This window comes from Geospiza fortis, unplaced genomic scaffold (genome assembly GCF_000277835.1).
Source record: "Geospiza fortis unplaced genomic scaffold, GeoFor_1.0 scaffold166, whole genome shotgun sequence".
NCBI classification, from domain to species: domain Eukaryota; kingdom Metazoa; phylum Chordata; class Aves; order Passeriformes; family Thraupidae; genus Geospiza; species Geospiza fortis.
In genome coordinates, this window is record NW_005054310.1 from 4,536,898 (window position 1) to 4,550,481 (window position 13,584).

The 13,584-nt window shown below is 39.2% G+C and overlaps 1 protein-coding gene across 1 annotated transcript in view; it reads right to left on the bottom strand.

The window, feature by feature from the left end:
* Nucleotides 1-13,584, bottom strand: part of TRHDE (thyrotropin releasing hormone degrading enzyme) — a 202,659-nt gene that overhangs the window by 45,385 nt on the left and 143,690 nt on the right. Inside the window, exons 10-12 of the mRNA XM_005419212.3 lie at nt 11,832-11,920; nt 2,355-2,488; nt 2,201-2,256 (exon numbers count right to left, since the gene is read on the bottom strand). Of these exons, the coding sequence (XP_005419269.2) occupies nt 2,201-2,256; nt 2,355-2,488; nt 11,832-11,920 (279 nt within the window). The remainder of the gene's footprint in view (nt 1-2,200; nt 2,257-2,354; nt 2,489-11,831; nt 11,921-13,584) is intronic.

Sequence of the window (13,584 nt, forward strand, 5' to 3'; positions counted from 1 at the left end):
GTTTACATTTTCCATTTCAAGAGATGCTCCTGCCTTCCTTAACAGACACCTGTCTTTTCAAACCAAGACAGATTAACAATGTAATAAAGATCAACAAGAAGTATACCCTACATGGCAAGTTTAGCCAGGTCCACATATCTTATTGCTACTCTTGGACTACAGACCATAAATCTACTGTTTACAAACAGATCCTTCCTCCAAACTGGCTTGTAAGGCACACACTCAAGGTAGCACTATTGACAGGACTCTGGAAACAGGAGTCTAGCTGCATATCCCTATTGGAAGAATATTTCCTCTTAAGCGATATCCATGTATGCGCGTGTCTAGACATTTATAGCTCCACTACTTTTTTTCCACAGTGCATGAAGACCAAATGCAGCAGCAGTCTGCTGCAGACCATCATTAACAAAACAAAGTCAAGATTTTTTTTAATGTGAAATCTTGTAAAAGATTTTCTAGACAAGGTTCTAGTGTAGTCAAGATTTTTTTTAATGTGAAATCTTGTAAAAGATTTCCTTCACAAGGTTCTAGTGTAGTTACCTCTGAAAAAGGTGCCAGTTCTAGTGTTCCCAAGTATCCCCATAAAAGTACTTCAGAAAATTAGTGGGGAATGCATTACTCATCTAATCTTTTGAGTGATTTTTAGGTAGATGAAACTTGGTCAGACAATTCAGGTTGGGTCTTTAATCAAGACCTCACCTTAATACTCTATGAACAAGACATCCTAGAGCACTGGCTCCATACTGACTCAGAAGAAAAATGCTCACCTACAAAAACTGGCTTAAGAAACAGCTTTTTTTCAGGATCTAGACTTTCAGGGAAGTCTAGACACATCTGACTGCATTAAGTGCATGGAAAAAGAAGGCAACATAGTAGCTCTGTGTAACTGCACACTACTTCTCTGAGGCGTCAAAATCAAATAAAATTGGAACAGATTATGGATTTACTCAACATCTGGTAGTTCTAATAGTCTAAATACTTCAGAATAATCTGCAATAGTCTTCTAGTCAGAGAGTAAACAAATCATGACCTACTGAATAGGTCAAATAATGACCTATTTCTAGTTTTTACTGTTACCAATGGGAAGATATGAAGCAAGAATGAAGGGCCATGCCAAAAGTGGATGGATACACCTCTCCCCATGATACCTCCTTCCCTACCACATCTCTGGATTGTTAAGTAAGGGCTAATCACTACTTTACGTCAGCAGCAGGAACAGAGTGGTAGGGCACACAACTGTGTTTTTACTGCAATGATGCTAGAACATCACTGAGCTGTGACACTGTGACTGAAGCCCAAACACCTCCAGTGACCATTTGTAGTTAAATGTAAAGACACTAGTATTAGGAATTCTTTTCCTGCTCCCTTTGACATGACAGTGCAAGTAAAATCACATTATTTGCAATTTCACAATTGAATCTGTAATTATGCAATCAAAACCCTATGCTAATGCTATGTTCCCAGGTACCTCAAAATCAAAAAGCTACAAATGTTCCACTATTTTCCTCTCATTTTACACTTTCACTCTCAGTATAATGGATTTCAAAATGGGGACTAATCCATTGCCTCCATTTATAAAGAAGGCACTACCTAACCAGCACTGTATGTGTTAATTATTAACTCTCATCATAATAAAACAAAAAATGTTGCATAAATTCCATAAATGCTCAATGGAACTGCTTTTCCATTATGTTTGAAAAGCACCACAGAGGAAAAAAAAGAGTCTGTTCTAGCAGATTATAAAAAAAGAAAGATACTGGAAAAATGATATAACAGTACAAGTTAGGGCAAAAAAATTACTGAAGCTTGAAGGTGCCTTCCATCTCAAATTAAATACAGCACAAGGATCAGTGGTAAAAGAAAGAAGAGGTGGGACAACTGGGAGAAATGGAAGGAAAAACCCTCAGTCATTAGAGAAAGAGGAAAGAGATTATTTATCTGCAAAGTGTTAAATTGAACTTGCTGCAAAATTGATCAAATCTCTTCAGACTCGGAAATACCCTGCGGCAATTATTGATCAAGAGTAGTGAATGTGCTACAGACCATTTTTATGAGCTATACATAAAAAAAAGCAGGGGAGGGAAACTAAAGTGTGTTTAAAACACACTAAACTTTGAAACACACTCAACTGCTGAGTTAATGGTTGCATGAGTTATTGCAGCAATGTGTATGAGGATAGATGATCTTCAGGAAAACATACCTGGCTAGATTGAATGCATCATCAATCAAGCCTGCTCGATTACTGACAGAGATAACCTGTGAGGGGCAAGCACAAAAATTGAACCATTTAAGGTGATGAAACAGTGAAGGTTCATCTATGAAAGCAGATTTTAGGGATGAGAAAAGGATCTTACCTCATGGTTCCTTGTTAGCTGATTAATTAGCAGCTTCCAATTCCTAATATCATAATTAACTCTGAAGTAGCCAGTCTGGTTGATGTTCCCCAGCAACCAACCTGCCTCTTCCAAAGCAGGAATTCTGTGGTGTTCTGGAAACAAAGAAGAAGAAAGGAAGGGGTCTTGGTTTTAAATTTAAACATTCTAAAGATGCATCTGTTACATTTTCTCCTTCTTTAAATATACGTGAAGGCAGTACAATTAATTCAAAGACTAACAAAATACTGTGTTAGATTAATAATTTCCTTCATCTGCTCTGATGTAGAGAGATGCCAACTGACATTCCCATGGGGACCACTTACCCACACAGAACTTCAAGTGTGCTTTTTCTTTCCTGGCAAGTATTTTTATGAGAGGTACCCACTTTAAGTCTGGTACCCTTATTCTGGCCATGCTTAAATAGTTTTCTACAATTGTAACTCAAAAAATTCAATGAATGTGCTATAGAGAGAAGAGTAAACCTGTGATTAAAAAAAATGATTCTTAAGTGTTTCTGCATGTATTTGATTAAGTTTTTACACTGGATTTTAAATTAAAGTACTTCCAGTTGAACAGCTTCTACCTACTAAGCACTGAGAGCTTCCTCTTTAGAGCTAGACCAATTAACCTTATATCACCTAAGCTGTTCTTCATCTTTCCCCATGTTTTAAGTAATCACTTTAGGGCTGAAAGTCTAAATTTATTACTGGTTTTGTGCAGCCAGGCACTCCACAACAATTTGCAGAAATAGGGATTTCAAAATTTCAGCAACAGAAATGCCCTGAACTCACAACATGCACTTCTTTTGTGTCACAGCACAAAGCATCAGGCTTCAACACCCTGGAAGAAGTCTTCAATCTAGTAAATGATTTTGACAAAACTAACCATGAACAAGAACTCACTAAAAATTCAGAAACACTTTTTTCAACCAATAAAATTAGTTTTTACACTGTTGAAGTAGTAGTCTTGTCATTCATTTTAAAAAAAATAATAAACACATAAAATTTGTTATAAATGCAATTCCATTAGAGAATTATTTGGTATGCTTGAACTCCCTGAAGGTAACAAATGGGAAAAAAGTTAGCAGTATGGTCTTTACAATTCACTCATACTATCTAGTGCATAGGCTTCCTAAAGAAATTGATTTGTTTTAGTCCTTCTTGTATAAAAGTAATTTCTGAGGAAATTATAGTTAACTAGGGCTACAGTTGCACTTCTCCCTTGACTAATAGCAAGCCCACGAATAACTACTACTTTAAAGTGCAGTAAGTACTAAGATCAGCAAGACCCAAATCTTAAAAACACATAATTATATGTTTAAATTCATGGACTTTCATTATGCACATGGATTCAGATAAAAAAACTGCAGGATTAAAATAGATAGTCCTCTTTTCTCCTAGGTAGTTCTGAAACCATTAATATCCCTGAAAAATACACTTATTAAAAATATTAAACCCAGAATAATTCCATTGTTGCCTGTTCAATTCAACTGTTATTGCTCTTTTATCTGTGGTAAAGCACCAAGCAGACACATTCTTCAGGATCCAATATATCCTGCAGAAATAGAACTGAGAAAATCTGAATTGAGTCTACAACTCTGTGGACTTCCCAGGTGTTCATACTGTCAAAGCACCTAAGATGCTTCTGCCAGACAATCTGATTTGGAACAAGGCTGTAACACTTGTGTGTCCTTTATTCCACAAGGGGCTGTACCAATCAGTCCCAGCAAATTCTCTTAGACTTGCTCCTCTGTTTAAATCCTTTTTTCATTGGGTCCAAGTCTGATCCAGCCCATTGCTCCATCCTATTTAGAGAAGACTTGAATCCTGTTCCTCAGTAACCTTGTACCACCTTAATGCAGTACAGCTTTCTGTGCATGCTGTTTGGTTGCAAACTAACCTTTAAATGCCACCAGTCCTGAAAGCAGCTACTTGAAACTAGCTAATCTTTGCACCTCTACAATGCTACCTAAAAGCATACCAAATCGGCTATCAGCACACATAAAAAAACATCTGGGTAAATAAATACATTAAATAGAAATTTTCAAAATCTTATGCAAGTAAAAAACACATGCACCTTTTCTCCTTTGGGCATTTGTATTACATTTTCACCTCCACAGTGAGAAAATTACTTATGCTTCAACAGAGTATTGAATGATTCTTCCCAGTCAAATATGACAAGTTCAGAATAAGCTATTTCACATGTAACAGCTGTGCAACACCCCCAATATGTATCACTATAAAGGAGGAGAGTATCTTTCCAAATCACGATGGCATTATTGCTGTTTCAGTCAGTTTAAATGCAACCATAACCTCCTGCTATTATTTTTCAATAAGACCACTCATGTATTGACCTTCTCCTGAAATAAAGGACAGAAATCTTTCACACCTTCCCAACTTACATAAAGAGGTGGCTATTTTACGAGACTGCCTTATACATGTGCTTCATACAGTTCTATATAATTTACTAGAATTTGATATTTGTGTCTGTCAGTTCTCATGCTTTCCTATCAAAGAAATTCTTTCTTCTGGTAATTACAGGCACTAAACATTTCTATATCTAGGTAATGTTTCCATGTACCACAAGCACATTTATTAGTTTTCTGTTAAAAGTATTACAGTTAGCAGAAATGTAGTAACTCAGTGTTAAGCCCTACCTTAAACCATTCATGACTTTCTAAACAACAACAAAGATTTCATTTGGAATGAAATCCATCTTTGAAGGTTTTAGTTCACCACTCAAAAGTCAATTGAAAAGATATATCCTGTTATATGTGAGATTAAAGGGAATTTTTTTAATCATCTTCCATCAGAAAGTATTTTTCCATGGTCATGATTTGTCTGGATGCCTCAGAAAATAACACTGCTCTAAAACTTCTAGTTTTGCTGCATACATATAGGAAATACTTAGGTGGAAGCATTTAAAATTTGACATTTTTTGGGGGGTAAAAAAATCAGTTAGGGTCTCATTTTTCTCCCCAGTTTGTCTGCTCTCAAAGTGTGAGATAGTTCCTCCAGCTGGTGCACGTGGGTTGAAGTTCTGAGCTCTCCCAACAACTTCAATTCCATCAAAACCAGCATGTGGGGCAGGTGTGGGAGAAGGGCACCCTTCTGCAAGAGAGTACTGCCAAAAGTATGGGCTAAACACAGTTCCAGTGCCATTTCAAGTCTTTTGACTCACAGTTATTATTTTAACTCTTTACCTTATACAGCCCCTAGCTTACTAAGAAATTGGTTTAAGCTAGTAGAATCCCTACAGGGGGAATTGACTCCATTTTGCTGCAAAAACAACTGCACAAGTGTAGCACAATTTCTTGACAACAGCAAGTGAAATTTTTCTGACAAAAAAGTGTTCCATGAGGACTTTCATAATAATTTATACTGGCTTTACTAAATCCTGCATATCTGCTTGCAAGAACTTTTCATACAGGGAGAAGGAATCCAGAAGAAAAAATTCTATCTATCTCACGTGCCATGTTGACATAGCTCCATGCTGAAAGAAAATATTTTGGTATACAGATTAGCACAATAAATGGAGCACATCAGGAAATATGATCATGTTGCATCTCACAAAACTCTTTCTTCAAATTGCCCTTCCATCCATTAATATTCCTATATGATGGAACTGCTAATGACTAAGGTGGTACACAATGTAAGCAGCGGTCTTCTGCTAGGATCTTCAGCTGTTAAAATAAGGGGAATGATTCTGACTCATTCTGTCAAAATTACGCAAGATTCCAAGGCCTGTATCCCTGGTCCTAACTACAGCAGGCTGAGGTTCAAAGCAGGACCTGTATGTTGACCTTTTTTCACAGTGCTTCCCTTCTTCCTACTTTTGAAACAAGAAGGAGTGGAGTCTGGAAGCAACACAGGTAAAGCTCAGCAGCTGAGTTTCAGAAAAGAAAAGAAAGGGTATTTTTCTAAAGCTGCAACTAATGCTCTGCTCCTCAGCAGGCAGCCAGCAAACCCCAGCTCAGAAGCATCTGTCTTCTACAAAACACTTCCTGGAGGAGAATCTGACTGTTGAGTGGCTTAAAGTAGAGATTATCTAGTAGGAGGTGGCAAAGTAAATTGGGACTTGCTGTTGGAAGGGAATTGCCCTGTTGAACTTTCTTTCCCCCATCTCATGACAATCCTGAGGAGATACTAAGAGCAATCTGAACAGCAGTCACTTTACTGTGGTAGGGAGGTCCATCTAAGGAGTATTTCCTTGGTACATAACAAATCAGTTCATAAACAGGAGGTGAGGATGGAAAGGGCAGGGACTAAAGCTGTGTCAGCTAGTTCAGCAGCACTTGCTGAGTTGCATGAAGATGTTTCCTATCTGGAGACTGAGTACCAGAAAAAATGATTCCCAGGGAACAGCAAGTATGTGTTTTTCCAAAGCCCTGCTCACCAATTGGAAACGGATGCTAGCTGAACCTCCTCACTTGAGGTTAACGTCAGTTCTAGATTTGCAGAAACATGCACAAGTAAGCCTGTGCTTCCACACCTAGTACACCTTCATCAGAAATCACCAACACATTCCCACAAGCCCTGCTTAGCAGCCATAGGGATGGAATGGGTCCAGAGCTGGTTCCTGGCTTTCTACCCACTACTGATTTTGGGCTGACCCCAAAACATTATGGATACATGTTCACAGATCATTACAGCAACCACAAAAGAAGCAACTTATCTAGGAGAAATAGAAACAAGCCCTGGAATATGACAGAGCAGAAGTTTGTAACACCAATGATTTCCATAGTGCCAGCAAAATTTACCATTCAGCAGACCTGCAAGATTGAAGCACAAAGAGTACTGCTGCCATCTCAGCATGATGTTTCTGACCTCAGCATGGATAGGAAGGTCTAGCACAAGATGTTTCCTTTGTGACTACTTGAAGCAGAACAGCCTCATCTATGGCCATGGGGAGTGAACAGGGAAAAGGTGGTGGTGACCTTTGTGCAGCACTCTGAGAGCAAATGAGACAGCTCCACTTCACGCACCAGACAAACTGAACCCAGTAAAAGGACCATCATGTTCATATACTGGTATATGAACTGATGACTAGAAACACTGTTACACAAATGCTATAGTTCACCGGGTAAGGAGAAGAGAGACTGGCAGAAGCACTTGCAAAATGAAAAGCTTTCAAAACTATGCCTACATACCTTCCACAAACAGGTGGAAAGAGCTATATTCAATTTGAAACATCTTGGATATTATGCACTGTGGATGTGACAGCATGAAAACTAGATAAGTTTTCCCAGAATCAGCTTGTGAGACTTTAGGGAGTTGAAGATAAACAATGATAGCTTATTATTATAAACAACCTGCAGGTGTTGTTTCCCTACTCTCTGTTTTCCTATTTTTCTCAAAGATTTTTTATAAGAAAAGTGTTTTGTTAATTAACCAATCAAGTGAAAGGTATTAATTAATTGACCAATCTAGTCTATCTGTATCAGAACAATGTATAAAAAAAGAGAATGCAAAGTAAAACAACTATGCTGTGCAAACCAGCCTTCTAGTAAGTCTGTGTTGTTTCTTACTCAACAGCAACAACACACCTTGTCAAACAAGTTGCTAAGGCCTGGCACTGTCCTCCCTACAGGATTTCCTGCACAGGACAATGAACTGCAACTCAAAAAGACACTGTGCAGCTGTAATTTCCAGTATGTTCCTTCACTTCAGTGCTGTGAAGAACGGACAGATCTAGCACTGTTGCCAGCAACTCTGGTGAGATGCAGTTATCTGAAAAGATCCTGCCCAGCATATTGAACAATCACTGATCTGCATGCTCACTACCTCTGGCATGTAGCAGAGACAGACAAGATGAGGAAAGAGCAGCAACTCAATCATCCAAATTCATGTCAGTCTCACAGAGCTGGAGAGCAGCCTCATACCCTTTTGTTCATGAAAATACCAACTGGTATCCTACAACACCCTGATGAGGTCACAGACACAGTGGCAGAGAGGATGCAAAAATCAACAATTCTTGCTTTTGTCTTTCTGGATGTACATGAAGGAAAACCCTCTTACATCAGCAAATAACCATTCTTGGTGAGCTAGGGCAAGGCATGGGGTTAACTCCTGATAGATACTGTTATTTGAAACACCACCAAAAAAAAAAAAAAGGAACATGTTTTGATGTATTTCTATATGCAGCTATTTCAAAACTGCTGTGGTTTCATTTCTATCAGATAACCCACAGACAAGGTTAATTTTATTGGAAGATTTAAGTGACATGCCAAGATATCACAGTGGTAGTCATCAATTTAAACCCTTTTCCCTATTGGCAGCTGAAATTAGGTGTCTGATCAGTAATAATGACTATGTTGGGTTTGCATGGCCAGTTTTGGTAGCAGAGGGGAGGCTAGAGAAATGGCTTCTGTGAGAAGCCGCCAGAAGCTTTTCCCATGTCCAGCAGAGGCAATACCAGCTGGGTCCAAGACGGACATGCTGCTGGCCAAAGCTGGGCCAACCAGAATTGGTAGTAATGCCTCTGTGACAACATATTGAAGAAGAAAAAGAAGAAGGAAAAAAGAAATTATTGCTCAGATGTAATTGTGGCCAGAGAAGAGCAGGGTGAGAACATGTGAGAGGAACAACCCTGCAGACACCAAGGTCAGTGGAGAAGGAGGGGTGGGAGGCGCTCCAGGCACCAGAGCTGGGATTCCTCTGCAGCCTGTGGTGCAGCCCATGGGGATGCAGCTGTGGCCCTGCAGCCCATGGAGATCCACAGGGATGCAGAGATCCACCTGCAGCCTGTGGAAAAGACCCACACCAGAGAAGGTGGATGTCTGAGAGGAGGCTGTGACTTTGAGGGAGGGACAGTGGGAGAAACAACCTGTGATGAACTGGCCATAAGCCCCATTCCCTTATCCCTGCACCGCTGGGGGAGAGGAGGCAGAGCTAGGAAACAGGGAGGGGTGGAGAGGGAGGGGAAGGCATTTTAAGGTCCGGTTTTATTTCTCATAATCCTGCTCCCATTTCGAGTCTGTTTTGCTGAGACAGTACTTGGTGAGGGATCTCTAACTCAGACCGTATACAAGATCCATGAACATTTTTTAATATTCTCTCTCCCCTGTCCAGCTTCAGAGGGGAGTAATAAAGTGAGTTTGGCGGGTGCCTGGTGTCCAGCCAGGGTCAACAGACCACAATAACAAACAACAGAGAGCTGTTCATTAGCTCCTGTCACACTGGAAGCTCCTTCAGCACAACAGTTTAGTCAACAAGAAGGAATTACCTACTCTTTCCTGAAAAGGACACCAAAAACATCCTCATGAATAGCATTTACTCCAACGTTGATTTGTGTATCTGCATTTAATTACACGCACTTGAAGAACAACGCGATCTCTTCCAATCTTCCAAATATCCTCTGCAGCAGCTTGTTTCACCTCCAGCTTGCAGACTTATTCCAAGACTACCCACTGGGACAATATTGAAACTGTCCTCTGTACAACAGAAAATCTTCAAGATTCTTCCAGTCCACAAGAATCAAACCTGGATACTGTCATTTGGAGTCTCAGAATCCCTCCCTCATCCCCATGAAACAAACATACCAGCTGCAGAAAAACTCCCAGGAATCATGTGTACCAGCCTCAATACATAGCAGCCTAGACCACAATAAGTAGAAGCAAGAGGACATTCTTGCTGGACCACAATAAGTAGAAGGAGGAGGACATTCTTGCTGCAGTCATAAGTTTACAGTCTCATTTTCAATGAGGCACAGCAAGTGAGTAAGTGAGTGAAAGTAATGAGGAAGAACAAGGATAATGACAATAGATCACAGTGTCATTGATTTGCTACACAGGAGACTGATGATTCAGAAAGGTTCCTCTTTAATTTCTATACAGTAGCCAGCCCAAAATAATTGCTCACACTGGCCATCATTAATTTGTTGACTTCTTGAAAGCATTCCAACAGAAGCAGTAGATCTTAAAAGAGTAGGTAGCAGTTTTATGGACTTGTTCCTCCACAGCACCCTGCAAGTAAAAGGCAGTGAGGAAGCATGTATGTAGATAATAGTAACACGCTGAACTTTGAAGGAGGGAGTGAAGGGAGGGAAGCATGCATGTGCAACCTAATGAGATGGGATGATCAACTCGCTCTGAAGTTAGTGGGAACCTTTCTATTAACTTCAATGAGAGTTCAATCAAGCCCTAAAGGACAAAAGTAGAACAGGTCATTAAGGCAGACTCTGACAGTGCAAACAGGTCTTGAAGTATTCTGGAAGTGTTAATGTTAAAAAGTATAGCCAAAATAGTATGTTCTGAAAAGTAAGAGAGAACCTATATGCTTTGATAAGAGCATGTTCCCCAGGTATGAAAATCGCTCTGGCTGCAGGCACACTGCTAGAACATTCTATCATGGGAGCAGCACAAAACATGTTACTTTCTCATAGGCTGCAAACGATCTGGGTAACAACACATACCTTGTACCACTAGAAAGTTGGGGTACTCAGACTTCTACTGATCATACACCATTCATTTCCAGTCCTTCTGGCTGCTAAGCTCTATGTGACTAATATATTTTAGTAACTTAGAAAAGAGAAAAAACATCTCACACAGGTTTGACTCTCCTCTCTCCCATTAATTTTCTATTAGAGGGAAATCTCTATATCTTTCTAATTATACAAGAAAGGGTCAGTTCTCCCTCTACAGTCCACATGTCAAGGGAATGCATGCATCCTTCTTTTCCCTTCTATATAATAATTCCATTCAAGTTCCCACATGTCTTCCCTCACTCTCTTTAATTCTAGTCCAAAACTCTCAGACAATGTAGCATGAAGTGCTAAGGAAATAGATAAATATTTCATGAAATTTCTTTGGTGGGCTTCTTTTCTTAGGTGATAAAAAACCACTGGCATCTAGCACTCACTCTCCTCCAGACAGTAACTAATACTGCTACGATCATCCAGGAACTGAGGAGGAAGAAAATAATGTAGTAAGCACAACAATGCACTTTTGAATTCCAGCATATGGTTTTCTAATAGAGAGAACAAATACTTTTTATAGATCAATAAGGACAATTTTAATGACAGCAACCATTTCTTAGGCCTGGTTGAGACTATGGATCGAGTTAAAAATACTAGAATTCTATATGTTCTAAACCATACTCATCATATCTGCTTCATTATACAATATTACATTTAACTTTCACCCATCAATAAAGTGAATTGCATTCATCAGTGATTTGATATGTTTTGCCAAATATAAAATACTTAGCACTTCACGTTTCTTTGTAAAAGCTTTACATTATACTGTCTAAATTCTGCAATATTATAAATCTAGATTGTCACTTATCCTTCATCCTCCTCCCTCCCTTCCCAGCTCTGCTTTTTTCACAATCCATTTTAAGCAGTTAAAACTGGGTGCAGAGCAACTAAACAATTATCTAGGATCAATTCCAAAGATACATTTGAGGAAAACACAAGTATGCTTTATGAGATTCCACTGGGAGGAAAGTTTATTTTTACCTGATTTGTTAGACACCCATATAATTGCCTCTGATGAGATGTGGCTCGTATTTCCTACTGCAATTGTTAATGGAATCTGCCACAAGTAGCTGCAAGACAAAGGAGGGGGAATCTAAGAACAAAAATACTGAACTGATTCTTCTTACAGCAATCAGGGATCATGTCAAAGAAATCAAAATACAATCTCAGTAGCAGTGTAAAGATCTGTGGATTCTAAAAAGTTACTTTGATTTTGAAATGCATTTGCATTAGCAATAAAACAAAGAAATATAATTTATTTTTTAAAAAACCCAACCTAAATTATATTTCCCATTTTTTCACACACTATCATCATATAAGGACTTTTTAACAAAGCTTTTCCTAGTTTAAAAAAATGCTTTACAAAAGAGGAAATAATGATTACTCATAAAAAGAAAAACACTTTTTTACATTTACTTAGAAAAAACCTCCACATAAGACATGATTTGATTTATAGGGACCTCAAAGTTAAAAATGCCTACTCTTCTAGCAACCTCTTAAAAAGCTACAATGGGATTTCACTGCTGCTGGTTTAAAAAAACAAAATGAATGGGACAGTTCTCCACTTCTTGGCACCATTTATGACCACCTATGCATATGCAAACTGGGCAAAACATATTACATGTGGGTTTGGTGATACACTGGTATAATCAGACCCCATCTTCCCTACAGGGTACTACAAATTGTTTCTCATTTGAAGTAAATGTTATAAATAACATCTTTATCCGAATAAACAGAAATTGATTATATGAAGTGAATACTTTTTAGGGACAGATGGAAAGGATTATTTCCTTCATGTCTTCATCATCACCTCTACTTATTAACTCTCAAAAGTAGCATTTCACCAGCCAGTGAAAAAGTAGACATTTCCCTCACAGGCCTGCCATGTCATTTTGTAAATCAGTAAAGGGGAAGCACTCAGTAATGGTACAGGTGGTCCCTTTGCCTTAGCTGCCTTACAGAGGGTCCCTTGGTAGCTGGTCAATGGTAGTACGTGTGCAGTTAAGCAAGGCAGCACGGCAAGAGACTGGCCCCAGCTCAGATATCACCATATAGCACCACTTTGATACCAAGAATATCATTCTAGACTGATTACATTAAAATGGTGCAAAGATGAGTGCGGGCCAGTTCTCTCCTGTTAGTACACAGCATTGCAAAAGTAGCCCACTGTACTGAAGAAAAAAATCAGGTTTGTTCCTTTCCACTTACCCAGAAGCCTGCTCCATTTAACTACAAACACCACCCAAATGTTCCACAGCCACAGTCAACATGGGCTGGCTTCCAAGGGTTGCCTTGCTGGCGTGACATGGGAGGCTGGGGGAGGGACAGAGCCCTGCCCTGCCACCACACTTGGCTCACAGCTCCCCACCCATTTGCAAAGAGCCCCCAGGACACACAGGAATATGAACTGCTTAGTACACAACTGTGTGCAGGGAAACACTTGTCCATACAGCAGAGATTCAGCAAAGATGGGGAGATATTTGGACAACCATACAGGTGGAAGAGCTATGAGTGACACTAGAAATAAAACATGGCATTTACTGCGATATGAAAGAAGAAAAAAGTTTCCATGTCATTTTAGGTTCTCTGAATGTTAGTATCATGACACTAGGAAAATAATTAGCTCTACTGCACTGAAGATGAGCTCCACATAAGCACATACTCTGGCAGACACTTTTTGGTCTGTGTCATAATTAAGCTGTGTCATTTGAAGATTCTCTTGGCTTTATCAGTC